The 25,116-nt window shown below is 46.3% G+C and overlaps 1 protein-coding gene across 1 annotated transcript; it reads right to left on the bottom strand.

Moving 5' to 3' along the window:
* Nucleotides 1-423: 423 nt before the first annotated feature.
* Nucleotides 424-23,343, bottom strand: ANGEL1 (angel homolog 1; the record flags this gene model as incomplete). Its single annotated transcript, XM_081091748.1, has 10 exons — nucleotides 424-2,479; nucleotides 3,225-3,388; nucleotides 3,894-3,975; nucleotides 12,538-12,648; nucleotides 12,947-13,073; nucleotides 15,227-15,660; nucleotides 16,990-17,059; nucleotides 17,479-17,705; nucleotides 18,836-19,411; nucleotides 23,268-23,343. 10 exons carry the CDS (start codon nucleotides 23,341-23,343, stop codon nucleotides 2,319-2,321), a joined length of 2,028 nt encoding a protein of 675 aa, XP_080947874.1. The 3' UTR covers nucleotides 424-2,318.
* Nucleotides 23,344-25,116: the final 1,773 nt, after the last annotated feature.

The following is a 25,116-nucleotide window of genomic DNA, read 5'->3' as shown; positions in this document are numbered from 1 at the left end:
CTGCAGAACGCAAAAGGGATTATCAGAAATAGCAGCTCAGCAAGAGGCATCCGCCGCACGCACCAGGCCTCATGCAGCTGCCATAGGAAACATTTCTCGTCCCACTTTCCACACAGACCCTCTTGAAATGCAGTCTGGACGGGTGGGGGGCGGGGAGCAACGGATGGAACAGAACAACAGCGGCTGAGAGAGCTCTTCTCTCTGGCTGGGCGAGGATGGAGAAGGGAGCTGCCCACGGAAAGTCCCGGCAGAGGCTTCACCCCCGGCTTCAGTGATCAGAGGGAGAGTCCCTCACTTTTCTCCCCTGCAGATTTAGGACTTGAGACCCCACCACAAAGCCAGTCTCCTCCTCTCGGCCCACCTCGTTCTCCAGGCCTTCTCTCCCCCGTGCCCTGCAAGATCCTAATAAAATGACCAACCGGAGGGGGGGAAAGTAAACCTTTATTTGGAAAAGAGAATTTAAAGCCCCATTGTGTTTCCAAAACAGAAACAAATAACAAAACAAAAATGATTATCAGGCTACCTGCCCTCTGCCATCTTCAGCCATTTTTAAACTGCATTTCCTGGCAGAGAACAGGGAAGGGCAATCGTCTTAGAAAACAACAGGGCACTGTTATCTCCGGAGGTGCCCAGAGAGAGACAAACAGAGTGTACGGTGGGGATGGACAGGCAGACCTGGGGCTCAGACAGGCACATGCCCACTACCCAGGAAACACTGTTTAAGAATACACGCATATTTAAATTTCCGAGAACCTAGGTGTGGAAAGTTTATAACCATGAGCACAGCAGCAGAATTCAAGCTGGGTCTTTGGCTTTCAGAAGAAGGAGAGATCATTAAATTCACCTCTGGCTAACCGCCCATCTCCGGCTTCTCGCCATCCCTTCAGTCCTGTGCTGGAGGGCAAGTGGGCAACAGCAAGTCAAATCCACCAGGGCCAGCAGCCGTCTGAGTTAAGGGATATGAGGAACAGCTGACCTAGAACCCCCGGGGCCACCCCCAGCAACAGAAGATTAAGGCAGGCAGGTGACACGTATGGGCACGGAAGCCCCCTGGATGGGCCAGGTACCCAGCGCGAGGAGGGACAGCAGAGGCAATGAGCGCAAGGCCTTGCTGGCCTGAACAACTCCTCAAGCACTTGTGCCCAAGGCCACCTTTTCACTGAGAAGGTTTGGCCTGAGCTAAATAGCAGGCTTTTCTAGGGAGAAAACGGAAGGGGATGAGGGAGGCAGCAAACAGTAAAAGTGGTGGAGGGAAAAGAATAGGTCCCTGAGGTCCTGAGTCCCAGCTGAGGCAGCTGCAGAGCCCGCCTGCTCTCTCCCTACGGGACATGCCCACTTCGCCCTAGCTCTGTGGGCTACAGCAGCGGTCGCCAACCAGTGGTCCGTGAGGTCCGAAAGGTTGGCGACCGCTGGGCTACGGAATCCAGTGGGCCCACTGTTTCTTGAAGGTTCTTTCTCCTCACCCTTAAGGAGTTTTAAATCTCAAGTCACTATCCCAGCCCACAGACCCCACACAAGCTTGCACCCTCCTCGGGGACAAGCCTAGGGAAAGCACACCAGGCCTTGGGGAGCTCGGGGGTGGAGGCCCAGAGGCCTCTGGGGCAGGTACTGCGTCCCCCATTGTGCTGCTCCAGGCTGGGACCCTTTCATTCCCAGAGCTCAGTGATGAGTATGCCCTGGCTGGCATGATGAACACCTAATGAAACAGAGGATAAGAGGAGAAAGGCCCGTGCCCCCGCTGCCTGGCAGCACACAGGCACCAGGTGGTGCTCTCAACCTGCCCCTAGGCCGGCAGCCCCAGTGTGGACAGCAGGCTGATCGAGGCAGGTATGGCCGCACAGAGCAGTCCCACCTTGAGAGGATGCACACACACTATACACATTTCACACGTGTGTCCCTGGCAAGAGGGCTGGGCACAGAGGTTGTGAGGACGGGGAGGAGGTCGGATCAGAAAGTACCACCAAGAAACGGCCTGAAAGCAAATAACAAATGAGATCAATAGCTCCCACAACCCTGGTAATTAAAAATCAAGAGGAGCGCTGGATACATGGAAGGAAGGGGGAAGCCCCCCTTCCGCCTCTCCCAGGGCCACCAAGCATGTGGCACAAGAGGATTAGGAAGAGGTTGGGGCAGGGAAGGGACCACAGGCAGAGAGCCTGGACAGGCCCACAGAAAATCTAACCATGGGAAAAGGGAACAGGAGGGGAGGGGAGGGGCTGTAAGTTTCTTGGATCTAAGTTTCCAGAAGCATGGGATATTTCCAGTCTCTGACCCAGTGGGCTCTTCTAGAAGAGCGGCTCTCTTCCCTTGGGAGCCCATCATGGGGCGGTCACTTCCATCCCGAAGCTGGCCAGCAGGCAGAGGTGGTCTGAAGAGCAGAAGGGGTTGGGTAAGCCATTGGCAGCCCAGAGAATCTCTTCAGAGAGGAGGGAGAGACGGCCCAGGAGCTTGAGCGTTCCATCTTGATATAGCCTGTGATCTGGGGCACAAAGCGAAAGCCAGAGGGCAGAGGGTATGAGAGTCAGTCACACTGCATGCAGAGGGCGGGGCCTATGGAAGCTATGCCTTACGGAGGCTCCATCCCCTTGGCTGCCCACCCTCCTTCCCCTCCTGCTGCCTCTCGGAGAGGCCTTGTTTTTCTCAGATACTCCATGACATATCAAATGAGCAGGGTGGGTTCCAGGGAACTGTGGCAAAATGGAGAGCGTATGCCCAGGCCCAACATTACAAGATCTTGCTTTCCAAGAGAAACTGGAAATCCAGATTTTCTACACAAAAATCTGATTTTTAAACATAGGCAATCAATTTAAACATTTTAAAAGACATGCTTTAAACAAACTGACCCGGGGCTTAGAGACTGCGACACTGTGACCACCAGTGTGGGTGAGGAGATAGGACACAGGGTCTCTAACCCGACAAGTTCCTCACTAACCAGACCCACTGAACAGATGCAGTCATCTCCTGCATCTGTTCTCCAAACCAGGGAGGGACAGTGCTTGTTCTGCCCACCTCTCTCTAATGCTACGAGGATCAAAAGAGAAGTCAGACAAGTGGCCGAAGAGAAGGATGATGAGGATGAGCAGTGCTAGCTAGGCATGAAATCTGCTCTTTTGCTGGTCAAGTCCCAGCAGCCCCAGCCATGCCACCAAATGCCTGACCTACCATCAGCTGTCTCAGGGACTCATGTGGATGGCTCCTAGGAACCCAGGACCCACCAGGCTTACCAGTCCTGTTCCCATTCTCGCAGGACTCAGCTGAGAAGAAGATGTAATCCACTGTTGCTCCAATACCCAAGGGCATTGTGGTGACCTCTGGGCGGCAATGCTGGGGCAGGAAGTGAGTATATACCGAGGTCAGGTGGAGGCAGTGCTGGATGGTGCCTACGGTCCTACAGGGATGGAGAGGACAATTTCAGTCAGCAAACATTATTGAGCTTTTCTCAAGGTTACTTCCTCTGTGGGTTTTAAGAATTATTTTTAATGAATGATCCCAAATAACAGTCTCAACAAAAATTCCTCCCCATGCTAATAAGAGGCTGACAGTCTTAGCTAAAATTAGCCTAGAAACAGCACATGCATTCTCATGCCCCCTGACGTTCCTCACCCCCACCCCTCGCTTGCCCCCTGACGAAGCGAACCCTGTCCATGCGTCAGCAAGCTCTTCTGGGAGGCCTCCCTCCATTGAGGAAAAGTGTGTGGGCTTTTCCTCTGCAGGCACCTGGGTGGGTCACCTCTGGCCTCCGTTCACTTGTATGCCCTTCCATAAGCTTAGCAGGTATTGGGGGGAAGGAGAGCTCAATAAAAAATGCTCCCCCAAATTAGCCTTAGGAAGGCCAACAGGAATCTCTCTCCTATACTGGAATGCAAGCTGAAGGGCACTAGCAGGAGGATTACCTGGGGGAGACGGGCTCGGGCTCGGGCTCGGGCTCAGACATGTCTTCCTCAAGAACGGACTCGGCCCAGCCAGCAGGTCGTTCTGTAGAAGTCAGGAGAGAAAGATGTTTTTTCATTAGCAGACAGTGAACAGGGTCAGAACCTTGCACCCTGAAATCCTTCTCAGATCCATGATGGGACTGCTCCAAAAGGGAAAAAGGAAAAATAGTGAAGGGTGGGAAAAACAATGGACCGAAGTCAGGAACCGCAGAAAGGCAGACAGAGGCCTCTAGCATAGACATTTATCGTCCGTGACTCAGCAACTGTTCTTAAAATTTAAATTTATTTTTAAAAGGTGATATAGTCAGCTCAGGCTGGTGTTGCTCAATGGTTAGAGCATTGGCCCACACACCAAAGGGTCTTGGGTTCGATTCCCAGTCAAGGGCATGCACCTCACTGCAGGTTCCATTCCCAGCCCATTGGAGTAGGTGGGGGAAGCAACCGGCAATGTGTCTCTCTCACATTGATGTCTCTCTCTCTCTTTTCCCCTCACCCCCTCTACTCTCTCTCAAAAAATCAATGGAAAAAATATCCTCAAATGAGGATTAACAACAACAAAAAGTTTTGGGAAGGTAATATAGTCACATGGTAAAAAAAACCAAAATGTTGAAAAAAAAAAATCAGTGAAAAGTCTCCCTCCCATTTTAGGTCCCTTGCCACACAATTCTCTCCAGAGGCAACGAATGGTACCAAATTTCTGGTATATTCCTCCAGAGATTTTCTATCACACACCATCTAGTGTGTGTGTGTGTACACATATATGTGCATATACACATGTACACATATACATGCTTTTTTACACACGTTTATATAAACATACACACAAAGAAAAAGGCACATTATCAATATCAGGAAAGAAAGGGGATATTATTACAGATCCTATTGACATTAATGGGTGTTATGGACTGAATGTTTGTGTCACTCCAAAATATGTTGAAATCCTAAGACCCCAATGGGATGGCATTGGGAGCTGGGGCCTTTGGGAGTAATTAGGTCATGAGGGTGGAGACCTTATGAATGGAATTAATGTCCTGTGAAGGGATCCCAGAGAGCAAATATCATACTTAATAGTGAAAACAATAACTAAGTTACAGGTCTTACAGTTCTCTGTTTCAAACTTATACAGAGTTAAGATAATCAAGACAGTGTGGTACTGGCCTAAAGATAGACATATAGGTGAATGGAATATAATTTAGAGTCCAAAAACCCATATGTCCATGGTCAATTGATTTTTCCTGAGAGGGGTGAATGGAAAGTGACTGCTAATGGATATAGGGTTCCTTTTGGGGGTGATGATTTTGGTGTTGATTACACAACTCTGAATATACTAAAAGTCACTGAATTGTATACTTTAAGTGGGTGGATTTTATGGTATGTGTATTTAATCTCAATAAAGGTCTTTTAAAAAAAAGGACAAGGAAATGTTATAATTTCATACCAATAAATTTGATCATTCAGATGAAATGAAATATTCCTTTATATATCTTACATTTCCATGTTAATTTGTTTTTTATTTTTGTTGCTATTATAAAGAGTTTTTTCATTATACCTCTTTTGTTGTTGTTAATCCTCACCTGAAAATATTTTTTCCATTGATTTTTAGAGAGAGTAAAAGGAGGAGAAAAGAGAGGGAGAGAGAGAGAGAGAAACATTGATGTGAGAGACACACATTGCCTGGTTGCCTCCTATACATGCCCCAACTGGGCCCGGGGATCGAACCTACAACCCAGGTGCATGCCCTTGACTAGGAATCAAACCTCGACCCTTTGGTGCATGAGCCAGTACTAACCATTAGGCAACACCAGCCAGGGCTTCATTATATTTCTTAACAAATATGTAATTATTTTTATATATGACTACTATGGCTTTCTGTATATTAATATTGTACCCAGCTACTTTCCAGAATTATCTCAATGCTTATGACAGTTGTTAGTTGATTCTCTTAGGTCATCAGTTATATAAGATATTAACAGCAAATAATAATTTACCCCCTCCTTTCCATTTTTCACTTCTATTTTCTTACCTGTATTTCTATTTCCTACTTCTAATTATGGTATCTCTGAACTCAGTTGAATAATAGCGATCATACTTGTCTTGTTCCTGACTTTGCTACTAGAGTGTTTTCTTTAAGCAAGATCCTGATTTTTGGAGCAGAGATAAACTTCTTTTTCAGGCCCATGGCAAATCTATGCCCTCCTCCCACTCCTCACAGCCTCAGAGCCTAGTTCCTCACCGCCACAACATGTTCCGACTAAAATAAATGTATTTGAATGGTGTAAGGATTATCTACTTTTTCCTTAATTTAAGAGGGCTCTTTTTACAAGAATACAGAATAGATGCTGAATTTTAACAAAATGTCTCTGACATCTATAGGATGCTTTTCTTTTTTAAAATATATTTTTATTGATTTCAGAAAGGAAGGGAGAGGGAGAGATAGAAACAACGATGAGAGAGAATCATTGATTGGCTGCATCCTGCACGCCCTCTACTGGGGATTGATCCTGCAAACTGGGCATGTGTCCTGACTGGGAATGGATCCGTGCTGGTTTATATGTTGACACTCAACCACTGAGCCGCATCAGCTGACTAGGATGATATAGATGATAGATAGATAGATAGATAGATAGATAGATAAATAGATCTATATATATAAATTTTATTAAGAGACTTTGAATATCAAACTAACTTTATATTTCTGATCGACTCCATTTGGTCATGATCTATTGCTCTTTAAATATGCTGCTAGATTGTTTCCTGATCTTCTATTTAAATTTTTTTGTATCAATATTCATAAGGGAGAATATTAGTCTGTAGTTTTCCTTTTTTGTGTAATTGTCAGGTGTTGGTGTCAAAATACTTGCTTCATAAAATAACTTGGCCCCATTCTTCCTCTGTATTCTGTAACAATTTAAGTAGTAGTAGAATTATAAGTTCTTTAAAAGGTTTGATGACATTCTCCTATCAATCTGAGTCTGATGTTTTTCTGGGACTGCAACTCAGAAAACTTTTTAAACTTTTTTCCTTCTGTGGTAATTTATTTAGATTATCACTCTCCTGCAATCTCTTTTTAGTAAATTACTTTCTAAAATTAGTATTTGCAGCTAAGTTTTCAATTTGTTTGCACTTAGTTGAGCAAAGAACCCCCTTATAATCCTACTAGAGGTCGCTTGGCCTGGCCTGAGGGATCAGGCCGAAAACCAGCTCTCCGACATCTCCCGAGGGGCCAGATTGCGAGAGGGTGCAGGCCAGGTCGAGGGACCCAACCAGTGCGTGATTGGGTCCGGGGAAGGACGCTGGAGGTTGGCCAGCTGGGGAGGGACTGTGGGAGGGCTCCAGGGTGTGTCCAGCCCGTCTCACTCTGTCCCTATTGGCCAGACCCCAGCAGCAAGCTAATCTACTGGTCAGAGCGTCTTCCCCCTGGTGGTCAGTGCACGTCATAGCGAGCAGTTGAGCGGCCTTACCATGTCATTAGCATATTATGCTTTGATTGGTTGAATGATGAACACTGGACACTTAGCATATTAGACTTTTATTATATAGGATTAATTCCTGTGCACCTGGACACTTTTGCCTACTCCTTAAATAGGTCAGCAAATGGGCTTATCTAATTGACAGCTGTTTTTCACCCAAACCATCAACTCTTAGCATTTACTAGTTCTATTTTTCTGTTTTCTAAATTATTTTCATTTTTACCTTCTTTCCTTCTGCTTTCGTTCAGTTTGTTCTTTTTTCTAACTTCTTAAGTTGGATGCTTAATGTACTTACTTCCATCTTTTTTATTAATATAATTCTGTGATTCTAAATATTCTATATTCTTCTATGTTTTTTTTCATTGAATGGTTCCAGCTATAATCCTAAAAATATATGGTAGTTTCATTATTATTTTTAGATATTCTGCAGTTTCAGTTTAAATTTTACCTTTGACTTAAAAGTTTTTTAAATTTTTTAAATGTTCAAGCAGTAGTATTTTTTTTTCCATTTCTATTTTTATTGCATGTGTGATCAGAGAAAGTTGACAATACTATTTTACTGTTTAAAATTGATTAAGTTTTTTAGGTGGTCTAATACAGCGGTCGCCAACCTTTCGGACCTCATGGACCACCAGTGGTCCACAGACCACCAGTTGGCGACCGCTGGTCTAATATATGGTTAACTCTTAAGAATCTCCTATGGATACTCAAAAAGATGTCTTTGCTCTGCTTTCAGTGTTCAGAGTTTGATATGTACCAATCAGATTTACCTTATAACATGTTTATAAGTCTTCTATATTTTTAGTTATCTTTTATCTACTTCATCTGTTACAGAGTAAGAAAGATGAGTTAAAACCTTTTCCATTAGTTATCTTCTGACTATTATTCCTTGTTAAATCCTGAAGTTTCACGTTGTGATTGTGGATGTAATGTTCTTTGGAGCATAAATATTCACAACACTAATATCTTCATTTTGAGTCACATCCTTTATCATTATGATATGCCAGAAAAATCACTGACCAGCAGGACATTGAAAATGGTTTCCCTCAACACCAGGCTCTGTCCATGCAGCACTGTGCACAGGCAGCACTAGTACATGGGCCCGCCTCTACCTGTGCTGCAACATCTTCTAGGCCCATTCAGCACCAAGTAAGCAAGTGGAAGCCAAGCAAGTAAGTTCTTCTGCAAGTATCAGGGAAGGGGATAATAAATTGTGCCATGCATGGGCTAGAGGAGAAGCTGGATTCAGAACTTTCCTGGTTCGAAACTGATCAGACAGCTTTTGCTCTATGGCCCTCTGGTCAGTTTGTAAATAGTGGTTTATGAATATCACCTATTAATAATTGTTTTTTTTTCATATAATGCACTTAATTGGGCACATAGTTTGTGGTTAAGTGATAAAAGACCTGAAGAGTTCAATGTAAGTTCAAAGCTCCAGAGTTAATTTAATGCAAGCACTCGTTAGGAAGAAAACATAGTAACCCCTTTAAGTGTCTTTATGAACCACATTGGGAAGATAAATAATAATTCAAAAAATAAATAAGAGGGGAACTTAAAGTTTAGATTCCCTTCTTATTAATTACTCCCTCACAAAGGGAATCACAATGTTTTTTTGTTTTAAATATGTTTTTATTTATCTTAGAGAGAGAGGAAGAGAGAAACATTGATGTGAGAAATATGAATCAGCTGCCTCCTGCATGCACCCTGACCAGGGATGAAGCCCGCAACCCAGGCATGTGTCCTGACCGGAAATCGAACCCTTCAGGGCACAGGTTGACGTTCAATCAACCGAGCCACTTAGGGAAAGGCCACAATGTTTATTACACAACTTGGGTGATGTAGAACGCTCCAGTGCGACACAATGTCAACTTGTGGGTAAGTTACAGCATCACTACCTAGCACTGCAGTTCCTTTTGCAACTCAGATGCTTCTCATTAAAGTCAGTGTCAGAGCCAAGTTGACAAGTTTTGATGTGCACAGTGGGTTGGATGACTCGTATTGGACTGGAAACATTATTCAGTAGGATATTTAAACCAGTGGTCACCAACCTTTTGGGCCTCACGAACCACCAGTTGGCGACCGCTGATTTAAACATATCCTCTAAAAAAAAGATCACCCACTATGATCTCATTGTGCTGCACTTCAGTCTTTCTATTCATGGTCTAAAAATGGTTTTCAGATTTGGAGTCTTTAAAAGAGATTCAGGAGAAGCCCGTTCAGCCCTAGGTGGGGGCATGTTCACAGTATGTGGTGAATGGGTGTGTTTACCCAAATTTGATCTCAACTTTTTTAAATCCTCACCTGAGGATATTTTTCCATTTAGACTAAATTTTAGAGAGAGTGAAAGGGAGGGAGAGGGGGAAGAGAAAAACATCAATGTGAGAGAGATACATCAATTAGTTGCCTCCTGCACATGCCCAACCAGAAGTGGGGAGGGAATCACAACCCAGGTACCTGTCCTTGACTGGGAATCAAACCCACAACCCCTCAGTGTGCAGACCCATGTTCTAACCCAGCCGTGGGCAAACTACGGCCCGTCTGAAATGAATAAAACTATTGAAAAAAAAGACCGTACCCTTTTATGTAATGATGTTTACTTTGAATTTATATTAGTTCACACAAACACTCCATCCATGCTTTTGTTCCGGCCCTCTGGTCCAGTTTAAGAACCCATTGTGGCCCTCGAGTCAAAAAGTTTGCCCACCCCTGTTCTAACCACTGAACACACCAGCCAGGGCTAATCTCAATTTTGAAAATAAATACTGTTATTATTTTGCATTGTTAGTGAACTGGGTATTTCCCCCCTATATAATGATTCTACTTACGAAGTGATTGTATGTATTTTAAAAGATTCTTGGTTTTAATTTTGTTAAAACTGAAGTATTTATTTTATGCTTCAAGTATAGCATGATTTTTTTTTTTAAATAATAGCCTATTCTTAACATAAAATTGCCTATGTGGGATCCTACTACTGTTTAACCTTAGGATTTTATAATCTTAAAACACTGAGCCCCTGTTTCCCTGCCTGAGCTCAACTGATACAAGCCCTATCCCAGTTCCAACACACGCCATCATCATTATTATTATATGTTGCTACAGTTGTAATAATACATTTACCTTTGCAATTAAAATAACTGAGCCATTGAAATGTTTGCTGCTCTGTGCAAAATGCCAATTTAAATTAAATCCCAACAAGAAAAAAATAAATTCATTGCTTACCACCAGTCCTTTTACTACCGTTTTTTTCCAGTCGCTGCTTGGTTGTCATAAGTTAGTCTTCTGGCATCTCTTCAAGAAAGGCTTTCGGGGGAGTATAAAATTCATGAGCCATACCTTCTTTCCTTGAAGCTTTGCTCCCATCTTCTAGAGGTGAATGTTAAGAAATCAGACGCCAACCTCATTATTTTTATTCTTAAAAGTAGCCCGATCTTTTTGGTTCAACTGTCCAAAGGATTTTTTTTTCTTTGACTTCTGGTAACTTCACTAGGAAGTTAGTGTTGCTTCTCCTATATCATTTTTTTTTTTTTTTTTTTACTGAGACATGGCATATCCTCTCAATCTGAAGATTCAGATCTTTTCATCTTTGGGAAATCTTCCCTGAATCACACCTTTAAATATTCCTTTTGTGCCATTATATTGGTTTTCTTCTTTGTTAACTCCAATTATATGTTGCCTTGCCTTATCTTTCACTACTGCATTTCTCTCTAGTCCTTTTTATCCTTTTACTTTCTTGTTATTTTGCGGCCCCCCCCACACACTCCTCTTTGCCTGTCTCATCTTGTTTTCAAAATATCTATTCTTTCTTATGCTGCATCCAATTTTGTCTTCATTTTATGTGATTTTTAAATCTTTTATTCCATTTCTTTCCTCAGCTCTGCAGCTTATATTTCATCTTCTGATGTCTTGCCATGTGCCTGAACTTATGTCTAAAAGGCAATGGTTTTATTTTTGTGCTCTTATTTTATAAAGGCAATTGCTTCATATTTTTATTCATGGAAAAATAATTATAATTTTCATATGCTCCATGCAAGAATTTTTATCTTTGAAGTCAGGATTCTTTATCTGCCTTTCATTTTTCCTGTTCCTTCCACCTTTTTTTCTTTTAGTATTTTAGTGCAGATCTCATGCTGGTTTCTTCTGGGCAGCCCAGCTTTGAATTAGTTGAGGTTTCGCTACCAGTTATTTAGACAAAGTTTATATAAGAGAATTAAATATGCATCCCAAGTAAAAGAATTTTCCTTATGACACAGGGTGAGTATGAGTCCTTTTAATCTTTGCTTCTCCCTAGGCAAAAGATATGTAGCCCTGAGTACCCCTCTGCCATTTAGACTGCTTGATGCAAATATGCTTGATTCCTTAATCAGTCTTCCATCCACTGCCTCTTAGGACTAAAACAGGTTGAGATAATGTCCTATCACCGCCTGGGCATCCTATCCTTATTGATGAAACAAGGATTTTGGTCTCGTGCCTCAGGTACACGCCTCACCTTGGAGGAAGGCACTGTGCTGGTTCTTTTTGGAATCCATACGCCTCACAGGTAAGTCTCTCCACACCTCCTCCAATACCCCTGCATGATCTCTAGTGCTCTCGCAGCCATTCCACTGTGTGTGGTTTATGGTTTCAGATACCTTAGATCTTGTGTTCTTAAAGATGGAGTTTACGTTTCTTTATTCCATTTTCCTTGTTGCTTCAAAGTGGTTTCAGAGTCGAGAAGAGTAGAATGTCAAGTATGCTCTGCTACGTTCGGTCTGGAAGTTCCCAGTAGGACTAACTTTTTATTACAGCCAAGGCTACTGTCACCTTTTGATTCTCAAAGCCCTGGCATGTGAATCTTCTCTCCCATATATGCTGTCTACGTGCTAGTTAGTAGCAACTTTAGCCTAAAAAGGGTAACGGCTTCCTTAAGGTCTCAGAGCTGGTTAGAACCCAGGTCTGATTCCTGGTCCATGTTCTCATGACACTGCACATCAATGCATATGTCTGGCCACTCAACTCCACTGACCTTCCTGCTAAGCCTGCTTATAACCAGAAGCTGACCTCTAAGAATTATGCCGAGGAAAGACTGAGAAATCATATAAGTGACAAATATCAGGGGTAAAGAGGTTTTAAACATAAAACAACTTAGTTCCCATTACCTGGCTTGGTATCTGTCACTCCCTCCATAAGAACCAGTCCTACTGGTCGCTGACAGGCAATACTGCAGAAGCGGAAACGTAGCAGGAAGTCTCGGCTATATTTACGTCTCTCTGTAAGCCAGGAAAAGCCACATGGTAAAAGAAAAGAAGAGGAGCCACAGGCTGAGCCCTCCTTAATATCAAGAAGCTCCTAGCAACGGGACAGGGGAAATCTGGCTCAGAAGACAGGAGATGTTCCAACAGCTACGACTTGAAGTTGTAGAATCATTGGGTGACCATGAGGACAGTGAGGAAGACAAAGACCTTGCTAAGGGAACTGAGGGGATTAGGCTTTCTCGTCATGGAGGTGCCAGCTCTCTCTCAAAACGGGCATGAAGGCACAGCCACCAAGAACATGGCCCATGCTCACCTGATCTCTTGGGATGACAGAAGGTGACATACTGACAGCCATCAGTGATGCCCAGGGCACTGGGCCACAGTGGGGCCTGCAGCTTCCTCTGGTAAAGCTGATGGGAGAAGTCTTCCTGTCCAGACACCTGCAAGGAAAGAGCAGGTGGGAATGAGGAAACCAAGATGGAAAAAGGAACAGCCCATTTGGGGGACATGCAGACAAACATACACACACACAATATAAGCAAAACATAAGTCTTTGGGGAAGGTTAAAACTAAGGAGCTAATTAAAACCTTTTTTTTTTTTTTTTTTTTTTTACTAGAAACACTGAAATGTCCATGAGACAGGAATGAGAGCTAAGAGAATGAGGTGTGTGAGTGAAAGAGAACAGAACTGTATGAACATGTGATCCCCTAACTTTTACCTCAGGAAAATCTTCACAATTCTCCACAGAGAATATAAACTTTCGGCGGCTTTATTGTGCAAGGGGAAAAGGTTTATCCTGATCTTTGGCTCTTCTGGATCAAGGTCTAGCATCGTAAGCCTATTATTGGGAAACCACAGGGTGGAGCCAAGTGATACGTGCACCACAGCGCTTTACTTACGTCACCATCCTCAGTCAAAGCCTGGGGACGGGCAGAAGGTAGTAGGGGAAACACTTGGCAACATCAGCCATTTGCATGTCTCCAACGGCTGTAGCAAAATTCCCTTTATTTCATTTAACAACAAATATGTGAATGCCAACTATGTGCAGGACATGAGCTAAGTGCTAATAGGAAAGCAGTGATAGGCACAATCTCTTTGCACTTCAAGGACAGTAATTTCCGATATGCCACCTGAAGTAAAACAGGCCTGGAATTTAATGGCTGTGTGACTTTGGGCAAGTTAGCCAACTCTCTTGGGTTCAATATCCTGTGCTATAAAATGGGATAATGATACCACATGTAATTAAGGGTTGATAATAATAATCACTACCACAGTATGGCTGCTTCCTATGAAGTAGGCACTGGAAAACACTTCGTGTGCATTATTTTATTTAACCCATCAAACAAACAAACACCTCTGGAGAAGGTCCCATTATATCCCCCAATGTCTGGATCAGGCAAATGGGGCTTTCGGAAGTTAAGAAACTTGACCAAGGTGGGAGAGCGGGGATTCAAGATGAGTGCTCTGAATCTCCACACCTAACCGTGCCACACAAGGAGGCACTTGGTAAATTCTTCGCCTGTTTCCTGAGCGCCTTGATCACCGCAACCTTCTGGCAGGATAATGCCTTTCACACATGGCAACCAAGACACTGCTGGCACCTGAGTAACCTCATTAAAATAAAAGCCCAAAATGCTCAATAATAATTCAGTCGTTTTGTGTCCTTTCTCCACTGTGCCTTGCCAGAAGCTAAGCAATAAGTTGGATGGACCAGTCGAAGCAAAACAAAGGAACAGGGAGATGAAGTGACATTAAAAATTAGCTAAAAAATTAGCACAAGCTGAATGCCCACGAGCACAGCTAAATAAACTATGATAAACTATGAGATATCTGTGCTATCAACATTCAGCCATTAAGAGGAATAAGACAGATCCATATATACATTAAGTGGGGGGAAAAAGCTACAAAATAAAATATACAGTAATATATCATGTTTATAATCACACACGATTGATTATATACCAGCTGTTAGAAGCAATCACAGATAGTGCTGGAGGTTGAGAGCTCTGGGGCCAAACCACCCAACTACAAATCCTGGCTCCGCCACGAATGACTTGCATAATCTAGAGTAAGCAAATTACTAATTTCTCTGTGCCTTAAGTTTCCTTATTTATAAAATGGAGGCAATGATAGAAGTTATGAAAATTAATGCATACGTATAAAGTGCTTAAAATAGCACCTGGCACATAGTAATTGCTTAATAAATGTAAATTAGGACTATATTATCACGGGAACATCGATATCACTATAAATGCATAAAAACGATCTGGAAAAATGCCACTAAACTTCAGCTATTATTTGACTCTAAGGGGAGAGGCAGGGATTGTAGGTAATAAAAGGGGCTTTGACCTGATTTTATGACATTTGAATTCTTTCAAGGATGTACTTATGTATTATTTATAGACTCAAAATAAATTAATGATAAAAACTGAAAGGATTCCAATATGCCAAAGGCACTCGAGAGTTCCTAACTTCCAGGCTTTGGGTACAAGAAAGCAGGAGGGAGCCAGAACGGGGGCAACTGAAGTCCCTGCCACAGACGCAGCCTCTCCCTAGGCCGTGTTCCCACCCGCAGTGGTCTGCCCCTTTCACCTTCCAGGCCGGCATCCCATCGTATTGCAGCTCTCCGTCCCTGATGAAGTTGTAGAGAGGTGAATCAGGGACAGAATTCAGGTCCCCACACAAGATGATGGGGCAGTGGCTGCCATCTGACAACCTCGCCACCTTGTCCACTTCAGCCAAGAGAATGGCCATCTGGGCCAACTTGACATCACCCCGGCGTGGGTTGTACAGGATGTGGGTATTAGCCACACATAATGGGGCCACCGAGACTTGCCCCAGGCCTTCTGGGACCAGTGGCTGCAGCAGCAGCACTAAGCCCACGTTATCCCGATTGAGGAGCTCCAAGCCAGGCCGGAAGTACTCCACAGGGCTGGCGCAGAGCAGACGGAATCTCGTGGGCTTGTAGCAGACAGCACAGCCGTCCGTCTTACACCCGGTCCTCCTCTTGTAGAAACAGGTGAAGCCTGCAGGAACACCCCACCAAGGAGATGGATCAGAGTCCTTGAACCCTGAGTCCCTCCAACCAGTGGCAGTAACGCCGGTGGGTGTGCACAGGCATTGCTCCTGCGGCTCTGTAACGGGAGTCCTTGCCCTTGCCAATCCCCTGGCCCTGCAGAGGTTCCCTGACAGCTTTAACCAGACGAGAGAGGCTCTAACGGGAAAGGAGGAGAGAAGGGTTGAAGCAATATAAGTTGACGTGGACAGCATGGAATCTAAAGTCAGACAAGTTGGCCCTGGCCAGTGTGACTCAGTGGAGAGCGTTGGCCTGTGCACCAAAGGGTCTTGGGTTCCATTCCCAGTCAAGGGCACATACCTGGATTGCAGGCTTAATCCCCAGGGCATGTGTGGGAGGCAACCAATTGATGTGTCTCTCTCACATTGATGTTTCTCTCTCTCACTCACTCTTTCTCTCTTTCTTCCTCTCTAACTCACTTTCTCTCCCTCCCTCCTTTCTTCCTTCCTTTCTTTCTTTCTTTCTTTTTCTTTCTTTCTTTCTTTCTTTCATCTTTCTTTCTCTCTCTCTCTCTTTCTTTCTTCCTATCTCTATCTCTATCATCTCTATCTCTATCTCTATCTCTATCTCTATCTCCCTATCCCACTCCTCCCTCCCTTCCACTCTCTAAAAATCAATGGAGCCCTAGCTGGTTTGGCTCAGTGGATAGAGCATCGGCCTAGGGACTGAAGGGTCCCAGGTTCGATCCCGGTCAAGGGCCCATGCCCAGGTTGTGGGCTTGGTCCCCAGTAGGGGGAGTGCAGGAGGCAGCCAATTAATGATTCTCTCTCATCATTGATGTTTCTATCTCTCTCTCCCTCTCTCTTCCTCTCTGAAATCAATAAAAAAAATACATATTTTTTTTAAAAAAAGAATGAAAACATGTTAAAAACTAAAAATAAATGGAAAAAAATATCCTTGGGTGAGGATTAACAAATAATAATAATAATAATAAAATAAATAAAGTCACACAAGCTGGAGTTCTAGCTCCACAACCTACTAGCTTTGTAGTTTTGTGACCCTAAGCAAGTCACAGAAATTTTGAGAAACTCAGTTTCCTCGTTGTAAACTGGGGATAATACTCGGCCTCATAGGTGGTTACTTCAAGAATTAAAGGGCAACATGTCACAGTTACTTTAAAACTTCGAACTCTACTTTCTTTTTCACCCACATAAAGGAGGAGCTAGCTCACAGGTGAGACTGAAGGTTTCCTGGGACAAAGGAAACCATGGTGTCTTCGGAGAGAGCAGATAGGGCTGCAGGAACAAAGACTGGCACACATGCCAGGGAGCTACATTACCCATCATTCGCAGCGAGGGCTCCAGCTGCTCCCAGTAATGATCTTCCTGGACTTCCTGAAGACACAGGATCTGGGAAATGTACAAGGAAACCAATCACTCCAGAATGCCCAGAGTGCTGAATGGACTCCCACCCCAGGAGCAGGCAGTGGCCAGGTGGGAAGCTCCTGAGGGTCTCAGGACTGCACCTTCCCACAGGACTGACAGCCAGCCCCGGGAAGAACAGGCCAGAGTGACGCTGAGGAGACCAGACACATACGCTGGATTTTCCCTCAAGTCTCCCTCCCTGCACAAAGGTGCCAGAAAGTGCACCCAGGGAAAGTCTTCTCAGCATCTGCCAAAACTCACTGCTTCAGGCAGGCAAGCTCCAGCCCCAGGAAGGACTCCAATCATGTGAACAATGGGAATGAACTCATTTTCTAAGAGCATTGGGAAACAGCCCAGGCCCAAAACAAATGCAAGATGCACTGCCCTCCCCGCTCTTCACTCACATCAGGGTCCCAGTGCTGGAATTCCTGCATGAGATTTGCAAAGCGATAGTTCCAGTTGAGGATGTCCGGGTGGCAATGCAGATAGAGCTCGGAGCTCTGCTGCATCAGGTCCTGGGCCAGGATGTTATAGGACATCAGCGTGAACTGGAACTGCGGGCCATCCCCTGCCTCCAGGCCCTGCGCATCCAGCTGAGTGGAGAAATCCTCCCATTCTCGCCACAGGATTTCTGCAAAGGGGTTGGGAAGATGAGATCATGACAAGTACATGTTACCCACAGGCCCCACATCTCCACCCCTGACTCAGTGATACTGTGTCTCAAATTTTTTCACCTTCCATGTCACCCATCCCCCTGTGCCCATCTGAGCAGAACTCTAAGGACATTCTCACATTAGACAGTAAGCGCCATAAAGCCAGAGACAACCTGGGGCTGTTCACTACTGTATTCCTAGTACCTGGCATAATGCCTGGCACCTAGTGCATGCTCAATAAATACAGGCTCACACTCTTGACCAGGGGTCCTCAAACTACAGCCCGCGGGCCACATGCAAATACAAATATTGTATTTGTTCCCGTTTTGTTTTTTTACTTCAAAATAAGATATGTGCAGTGTGCATAGGAATTTGTTCATAGTTTTTTTTTTAAACTATAGTCCGGCCCTCCAATGGTCTGAGGGACAGTGAACTGGCCCCCTGTTTAAAAAGTTTGAGGACCCCTGCTCTTGACAAATCCAATGGTCTCTGGGGAATCACTCAGATGAATGTGCTTAATGGTCACCCGATGTTAAAGACTCTTCTCAGCCTTGGTTGTTTTCTAACCTCTAAATCTGGAAAAGTTTGTAGGGCTAGAAACCGCTTGTCCCCCATCTCCCTTAAAGCATGGAGCTGTGGAGTGGATTTCAAACCTATCTGACCCACAGAACTCAGTCTTCACATTTTAATGGAAGCCCAATATGTGCCAAAGATAAAACTGGTGTCATTCTGTTGAGGCACAGAGTGGAGGCTCCGAGGGCTCTCCGTCTCCTCCCAGGAAGCCCTTGGATCACCTCCAGAGAAACAGTCGCAGGGAGAATCAGAACTAGGATCTGCTGTGTTCTGCCATCACCGAGCTATGTAACTCTGGGCATGTCCCGCTACCTCTCTGCACCGGCGTTATATCCTCTGAGAGACCAGGGGGCTACGTGAGATGATTTCTAAGGCCCACCTAGATCTGACATTCCAAGAGTCTTAGAAAAAAGAATGCAGCGGCAGAGTTGACAGAGCTCCCCACCGAGAATCTTCTTTAGCAATGGCTCTGCCCACACCCACGACAACCTGGCAACCTGCTACCCTGGCTCTCTCAGCCAGCTGTCAGACTCACCATGATAAGGAATTTCTACGGGGGGAGGCTGCAACTGCCCCAGGTCCTCAAAGGACCAGATGGGAGCCTCTTCCTGGGGCATGGGCTCAGGCGCTAGGCTCCAGGCGACCACTGCGGGGTCCTCTTCCCACTCCTCTGCAGCCAGTGCACCCATTGGGAGGATGGTGCAGTCTGCATACTGAGGGCCTGCCTGCATGGGGACAGCTGCCCACATTGGGCCCTCGCCCTCTGGCAGTGACTCCTCTCCTAGGACCTCGGGGGAAGGCTCCTCTAGGTTCTCTGCTGCCTGCAGGTCACTCAGCTGCCTGCTGCACCACTTGTCCTCGGAAGCAGCATCCTGTTCTCCAGGATAATCCATCAGGAGTGCCAAGCTGCTCTGGGCTAGTCCCTTATCTACTAGGGGACCCTCGCTCACGGCCGAGAACACCTGGCTCGACCCTTCTTCTCGCCACTGCTGCAGCAGGCCCTCACACTCTTCCTGGTCCAGGCCCTGAGGGGCCATGGCAAAGTCACCCTCTACCTGGGGGGACGAGCTCTTCGCCAGGAGAGCATTTTTTCGACACGTGAAGAAAGCATCTAAGGAGAAAGCCAAAATACCGTTATAAGATGACAGCATCACCCCACCCACACTCTTTTCCCAACTAGAATGTGAATCCCATACAAGTAAGAATCATATTCACGAGACCCTTCCCCCCCAACCCCGAAGTGGGAGTCCGTTCTGGGGGACTCTTTCCCCCTCCCCATGTGGGAGTCTGTACTTGTTCTTTAATAAATTTCCACCTTTGCTATAAAAAAAAAAAAAAGAAGAAGAAGCCCTAAATGGTTTGGCTTTTGGATAGAGCATCGGCCTGCGAACTCAAGGGTCCCGGGTTCGATTCCGGTCAAGGGCATGTACCTTGGTTGCAAGCACATGCCCAGTGGGGAGTGTGCAGGAGGCAGCTGATCGATGTTTCTCTCTCATCAGTGTTTCTAACTCTCTATCCCTTTCCCTTCCTCTCTGTAAAAAATCAATAAAATATATATTAAAAAAAGAATCATATTCACTTTGCTCATCATTGTTCCATCACTGAGCCTACCCATCTTAGTGCCTGGAACTTCATCATCATCACAGCAAAATGCTTACCATGTGCCAGGCACTATTCTAAGTGCTTTGCAAGTACTGACTAATCTATATGGTAGGGATCTGATAAATATTCAGTGTGGGAATAAATGCAGTGGTTCTCAACCTTCCTAATGCCGTGACCCTTTAATAAAGTTCCTCATGTTGTGGTGACCCCCAACCATAAAATTATTTTCGTTGCTACTTCATACTGTAATTTTGCTACTGTTATGAATTGCAATGTAAATATCTGATATGCAGGCACATCTGATATGTAGGATGTATTTTCAGGGGTCGCAACCCACAGGTTGAGAACCGCTGGAATAAAGAATGGTTGACCCGCATAATCTAGGACAGAGATGGTCACATATAAACACACCTCTTTATCTCGAGATTGAGACGCCTATGAAACATCAACTCTCTAGTTCTAAGAGCCACTTAATCTACACAATTTACTTCTTTTTTACTGTTGTGAATCCTCACCGGAGGACATTTTTTCCATTGTTTTTAGAGCGAGTGGGAGGGAAGGAGGGAAAGAGGAAGGGAAGAGGAAAGAAACTTCGATATGAGAGACACATCGATTGGCTGCCTCCCGCACATGCCCCACTCAGAACCTGAAACCCAGGTAGTGCCCTTGACCAGGAATTGAATCCGAGACCCTTTGGTACATGGGCCAATACCCTAACCACTGAGCAACACCAGGAGAGCTAAAATTTACTTAATAAAGACCCTTGGTCTCTTGTCAAAGTTAGTTATTCTACTCACAAATTTTCACAAACTTCATTAGCTTTCCCATTCCATAACGCAACAGAGGCTGTAAATCAGGTGCCAACAAGTGACAGCAAGAGACAGCTGTCACCTTTCTGCTACAGCAGCCACAAATGACGGCCAACAGGCAAGAAAGCAAGTGGGAAAAACTTTAAAATTAGGGCTCCCAAACTCCAGGCTCAGTACTTTGGTCCAAACAAACCCTCCTTACACACTAAGTCCCTTATTTGTGGCACAGGACAAGTGAAATGCATGATGCTGACCCTCAGCTGTGTTGTTTTTTTAAGGCAAGAAAAACATCAGAGTGGTTCAAACATTGACGCTATCTTAAGGCCCATGTGAATAAAACAGTGGTTTTCAACCAGTGATGGTTTTGCTCTTGGGGGACTTTTGGCCTTGTCTGGAGACACTGTGGTTGTCACAGCTGTGGGGATGCTACTGGCATCTAGTGGTTAGAGACGAAGGATACTGCTGAACATAATACAGCACAAAGGACAGCCCTACAGCAAATGGTCCAGGCCCAAATGGCAAGAGTGCTGAGACTGGAAAACGCTGCTTCAAACCCATGGGCTGAGTTGCTGGCTTTAGTCTCAGGGACTTGATCGTTCCCTGTCTCTTGAAACATCCCCCATGCATAACAGATGGCGGGGGTTCTTTGATTTACTGTGTGCTATTACTAGTTTCCAAATTTAGCAGGTTTTTGTTGATGGTGGTGGTTTGTGTTTCAGCAGCAGAATCCTTTTATTTAAAAACTTAAAAAAATATGTAGAAACCATATAACTAAGTTAAACCCATTGGGCTACTTTAGTGGGGGTGGGAGGGGTGGACCCTCCTCTGAGATCCCTTCAAACCTCTGTCTAGACCAGTGGTTCTCAACCTTGGCTGCACATTAGAATCACCTGGGAATCTCTTTAAAATCCTGATTTCTGGGCCTCATCCTCCGGAAATTCTGTTTCTTTGTTATGGGGTGGGGCCACAACATTAGTAACAAAGAAACAGAATTTCCGGAGGATGAGGCCCAGAAATCAGGATTTTAAAAAGATTCCCAGGTGATTCTAATGTGCAGCCAAGGTTGAGAGCCACTGGTCTAGAATAGAGCATGGCTGAAGGAATATCCTCTGGCTCCCTGAAAACAATGACTTCTGTGGAGAGTCTCATTCCTCAGAAGTGCCTACACCTGGGAACATCCCTAAATTGCGTGCCCACTACACTGAGTGGCCAGATGATTATGACCACCCTGTCGGTACAGTGGGGCCTTGACTTACGAGTTTAATTCGTTCCGTGACGGAGCTCCTAACTCAAATTACTCGTTTGTCAAATCAACAGTGAACGAGTGAGACACGTGATGCTGGGCTGATGTTGTGGCGTTCACGGTGACCTTCGCTGCGCCAACTAGCGGTGGGGTATCTGAAGCTGGCTCGTAACCTGAATTTTAGTTCGCAACTCAAAGCAAAAAATCGGTGGAGAGACGGCTCGTATCTCGAAAAACTCGTAAGTCAAGTGGGACACTCGTCAGTCAAGGCCCCACTGTACTTCATTGACACTTCCAAAAATACTGAATACTGAAAACGTCCTAAGCAAATACTCTCAAGGTTTTAATATTATTATTGTTTGCATAACTAACTCACTTCATTACACTGATGGGGTGGTCATGATAATCTGGCCACTCAGTGTATATGCTGAGGCGTGCACGAGGCACTAGGGACACAGCTAGCAAAACAGGTGTGAGCCCACCCTCCCTCCCTCCTGGTGCTTGCATTCTAAAAGCAGACAGAAACAAACATCTCATACGAAATACACATAATGTCACGTAATATAAATCTCACACACACACACTGCGGAAGGTTCCAGAAAGGGGAGGCACAGCATGCACAGTCCGACCCTTATCTCTAAGAACATGCTTGCTGGCCTGTCCCGCCCCGCAACTGGCAGAGACACCTTCGGGAATTTAACGACCAGGAATGAAAAGGGGCGGGCGGGCCGTGGAAAGTGAGAGCCTCCCTCCCGAGTGTCGGCGGGACACTCAGCTCTGGTGCTCAGAGCTCAGGTGCACATGCAGCTCTGGGTTCCGAGCACGTCTTTCACCCGGAGCCTCCACGGGGAGCAGAGCTGCGAGGAGCTGGGGAAAGTGAGTGCGGCCTGAACCCGGGACCACAGGTGCGTCCAGGTCTCCAGCCGCTGACCCAGGCCGACAGGCGCCCACCCAGAGAAGTCGGGCATTCGCCCAGGCCCGGAGCTGCCAACCCTTTCCGACCCCCCAGAGCAGCGATCGGCGGGCCCCGGAACCGCCTGCACCCCGCCGCCTGGGAGGGGCGGTTCTGCCCTGCCCCGGCCCGCCTCCGGGTGAACTGCGGCCCAACGCAACAGCGTGAGTAGCGGCCGCCCGCGAGGGTCGCCGGCCCGGCCTGCGCCGCCTGGAGTCCGGGACTGGCTCCGGGGGGAGGGCCGCCCGCACACCTGGCCACTGCCTGGGAAGGTGGCCGTGAGGCCCGACTCGCCGCAAGCCCCTCGGCCCGCGGCGCCTGCCCGGCCCGGCTCCCGCCTGCAAGGACGCGGGGCCAGTACCTGAGAGGGCGCGGGAGAGGGCGCGGCAGAGGCGCGCGGCCGGCAGCAGCAGGTAGCACAGGCACGACGCTATCATGGCCGGCCGCCCCGCGGCGTCCGCCTCCCTCCTCCTGCAGCCGCCGGTCGCCTCAGCTCGGCCCCGCCCCCGCCTCGCCCCGCCTCAGGCTCCGCCCCCAGCCCCGCCCCCGGGCGGCTCACGTGGTCCCGCTGAGCTTCAACAACAACTTTATTGGGGCCGTGGAACACGCGGAGGCGGGGCGGGGGCGGGGCCTGTACCCATGGCAATGGACGCAACCTGGCTCCGGGAAGCCGGCGAAGCGCAGGAGTTTCAGATGAGCGCCACGCTGGAGGCTCCCTAGTATTACCCAGAGGACACGATTTTATTCCCACTCCCGCCGCCTAACTTGGGGTCCACCCTGTAACCTCTCCGCCCTTCAGTTTTCTCATCTGTAAACGGAGGGGCTGGGCTTCCCGAAGGCCGCACCCAGTCCTGGCTTCTGTAATCTCACCCTTCTCAGCCCAGAGAGAGGAAAGAGCGATTCTCCATGTTTCTCTTTTTCCTGACCCTACCGTCTTCTCCAGCTCACATTCTAGGTCACAAGCCAGTTCAAAACCTTATCTCCTTCCTCATCTTGTTTCAAATGGATCCTCTTTATACCTGATCTAGATAAAAGGGGGTGTCCCATTGGTAAGGGAGTCAAGAAAGGGGGAGAGGGGCTTCCGCAAGGGCAGGCAGGGACCAAGTCTGGTTGGTTGGTTGGCTGGTTTTCATTGAGGTATTTCTCTACTGTGTGCAACAGTGTCAGGCACATAGTAGGGCTAAATACATCTTTGTTGACTGAACAAAGCACTTATCATGAAAGGAAGGCCAGGTCCCCTAGCAAGTCTATGCTACCCAAAGACCTCTGTGCGTCTCTCTTCCCCATTCTGCAACCGCAGCCTTCTGCCCCAACCAACTGAAGAAGGAAGGACTGTATGTACTACCAATTTCAGTACCCAGTGTCTGAGCTGTGCAGTTTCCAATTTGTGGCTGCAGCCTCGGTTGTTCTGGGAAGCCTTCTGGGGAGTCACCAGATCCAGGACCAGCTGGATACATCATAACACTGAAAGGCTAGAAGGAGGAAGCAGGAAAGAGTCAGTATTGTGACTTTCTGGCTGTTTTCCCTTAGCTCCCGAGAAGTGTGTGCCTTCAGGTAACAGCACTCCTGCCTTGGCCTCCCATGAAGCAGAAGCCCCAGGAGCAATCTGAAGGTTTAGAAACTAGTACACAAATGTTACCTAAGAGCCCCCCAAAGTCAGGCCCAGGCCTTTGAGTGGCTTAAATAGCCCTTTCTTGTACCTTCCTGCCATTTTGCCCCGATAGTTACCCAGAAATCCAAGTTCCAAACCAGGCCCTAAAAGTATTTATCTAGAGACTATTTTTATCATTTTGTGAAATTAGGGTTTCCTTATCCACTTGGAAAATCTCTTAAAAATAAAAACTCCTAGGTCCTACTCAGGTCTGAGGTGGAGCTCTTAAAAACTGACCGAGTTATTCTGGTTACATTTTGGGAACCTCTGCAGAAGGACCTAGCCTCAGCTGGACTATTCATTGCAGGTGTGGGTAAAGGGTGTCAGGCTAATTGATGCCATGTTCTTTCAGAGGCTTTTCCTGAGGCCAATGGAGAATGGCTGGCCTCCTTTTGTTTCCTGATCCATAATCCGATCTGTTGGGAAGAGTAGGATGATGTAAGGATCACAAGCTTTGGAGTTGGACCATCTGCGCCTAGACCCTGGCTCTGCCACTTTCTACCCTTGGAACTTTCTACCCTGAGAACTTACCCTAACCTCTTGGAGCCTTAGTTACCTC

This window comes from Myotis nattereri (assembly GCF_964212035.1).
Source record: "Myotis nattereri genome assembly, chromosome: 1".
Classification (NCBI taxonomy): Eukaryota; Metazoa; Chordata; class Mammalia; order Chiroptera; family Vespertilionidae; genus Myotis; species Myotis nattereri.
The sequence above is the reverse complement of the archived record's forward strand: the minus strand, read 5'-3'. Positions and strand labels throughout refer to the sequence as shown.